We start from the raw sequence: 2,126 nt of genomic DNA, 5'->3' as shown, positions 1-2,126 counted from the left end.
CCCCGCCAGAAAGTGTTTTGTCTTCCAGCCACCTTGAAAGTAAAGAATCCTTTCATTTCTTGTTTTCTAGGTTAGTCAGTGGACCAGGCTCTGTGAAATCACCATCCCTCTGGCTATTGAGAACTTCCTCCACGAGTCTTCTCAGCAGCCTTTAACGATCCCTGTGGAAATCCTGCAGCTGGAGGAAAAGCTCGGTGAGCCTGTTAGAGTGCACAACGATGACAAACTCCGTCGGCAGAAGCTCAAGCAACAGAAGGCTGCGGGAGCTGGACTTTCCCTTGGTAAGGGCAAAACAAAGAGCAAGGTCCCTAATCAGAAAACATCTGCAGAGCTGGACTCTCCATCCCAGACCCTGGAACTGGATGTGGCATTCTCAAAGCTCACGGCACAGGAGGAACCAGCCCCTACCAACAGGGAACCTGCTCGCATCCGGAAAGTGAAAGCCTCTGACCTTCCACCTCTGGAGCACGTGTTTGCGGAAGGACTTTACTTCACACTGTCGGATATCGTGCTCTTGCCCTGTGTCCATCACTTTTTGGTAAGGTTCGACCTGGAGCGGATGCATAGCTCTGCTCTTTGCTCTGTGGTACTGCTGAGATTTTAACCCTGATTTCACTTCTACCGATTAGGCACAAGTCCTGCCTCCGTTTTCTTATCTGTAAAATGGAGACAGTAATGGTATCTACTAGAATAAGATCAGTGTGAGGAATAAAGGACATACTAATTTGAATGAAGTATGAACAGTACCTGGCATAGAGCGAGCCCTCCGTGAACTTTAGAAATTAAGACCTTTAATCTTGTGTTGCTGAAATGTTTGCAGTTGTTAAGATGACTGATTTTAATTGCTGTTGTCATTGCCTTCTAATAGTAGAGGGTCCAATACACAGAAACTTAAAAAATGCTTGCCAGTTATGTTTTACAATCGACTAGTTCTTTCCTGGGGAGAAAGACGGGCTTTCTATTCCCGTCAAACAGTTAGGGCCATGGAAACTCACGTGCCCTACAGAGTTGCTGTGCATCAGCATCACTTGATGGCAATGAGAGTTCTTTCATAAAGGTGTCTCATTCTGTTAGACAGTATCAAATCACTAAGTGTTCATCCTCAACCTTGTGCTTCTGGGTATATGGTACATAAAAATTAAAATAGCTAACTTGGCTATCCTATGCCATGCTGGAGAATATAGGAAGAAAGATCTCTTTTTTATCAGGCACCAGTGGCAGGAAAGACTGGGATAAAGTCTGGCCTTTTAAGATTAAGAGAAAATCCAGGGACTGTAGGGAGGCACCTAAATTTGAAAGAAGCATGAAAGCTAGAAAATAGATTGCACTAAAGAAACTGGACAAAAATATTAATAATTGATAGTTCATCCTTTTTGTATAGCAGTGGGAAAAGATGAATAATTAATAGCCTATCCATTTTTTGGACAGCAGTGGATGTTTTTTTATTTGTCTTAAGCATTACTTGAAAATAAATGAAGGAGGGACTATTTCTCCTGCAGGTATTTGGCTTGCTTCAGACAAGTTCTAGTCAGATGGTGATGAAGTCCCCCACTGCAGTTGCACATCCCCTCGTGATGCTGGCTCAATGAGGGAGACAGTGTAGTAGAACAGAGAGTGCTCTGCTCTGCCTTGGAGTAGGGCTTGAATTCTGGTTCAGTCATTTAATTGCTAGTCTTTTGCAACTGTGGGCTACTTATTATTGCTATGCAAATCTCATTATCCTCATCTATAAAATTAAGATAGGTACTCCTTAGTGACATATTGTAAGGCATAGAAATATTATTCTTAGAAATATTATATGTACAATGATGAGTAATGGAACAACACATGGCTCAGAAGAAGTGACTCAGTATATGAAAGTTATTATAACTCATTAATCTTGAGGAAAATCACAATAGCTAGGCAAACATAGTTAACCTTTCCCTTGTTATGGAAACATGTTTAGGGCCAAAAGACTTTAGTGATGGGATTTCTAAAAGTACATAATATATTAATATATGCATGCCCATAAGCATTTCCTGATGTAAATAATAATGGAGTTTGAGTACTTAAAGGTTGTGTTATATGAAATGAAAGATTAAAATTTTTATTTCAGCCTGTACATTATTTCTTTAGGGAGAGATTTC

General features: G+C 40.8%; 1 protein-coding gene across 1 annotated transcript in view; it reads left to right on the top strand.

Moving 5' to 3' along the window:
- Window positions 1-2,126, top strand: part of GSTCD (glutathione S-transferase C-terminal domain containing) — a 162,848-nt gene that overhangs the window by 11,341 nt on the left and 149,381 nt on the right. The window contains exon 2 of the mRNA XM_004703451.2: window positions 71-538. Coding sequence (XP_004703508.1) covers window positions 71-538 — 468 coding nt within the window. The remainder of the gene's footprint in view (window positions 1-70; window positions 539-2,126) is intronic.

The sequence above is a fragment of the Echinops telfairi genome, unplaced genomic scaffold (assembly GCF_000313985.2).
Source record: "Echinops telfairi isolate 266 unplaced genomic scaffold, ASM31398v2 ScPeMD7_7468;HRSCAF=8506_0, whole genome shotgun sequence".
Lineage (NCBI taxonomy): Eukaryota > Metazoa > Chordata > Mammalia > Afrosoricida > Tenrecidae > Echinops > Echinops telfairi.
This window is presented reverse-complemented; position numbering and strand designations above follow the sequence as displayed.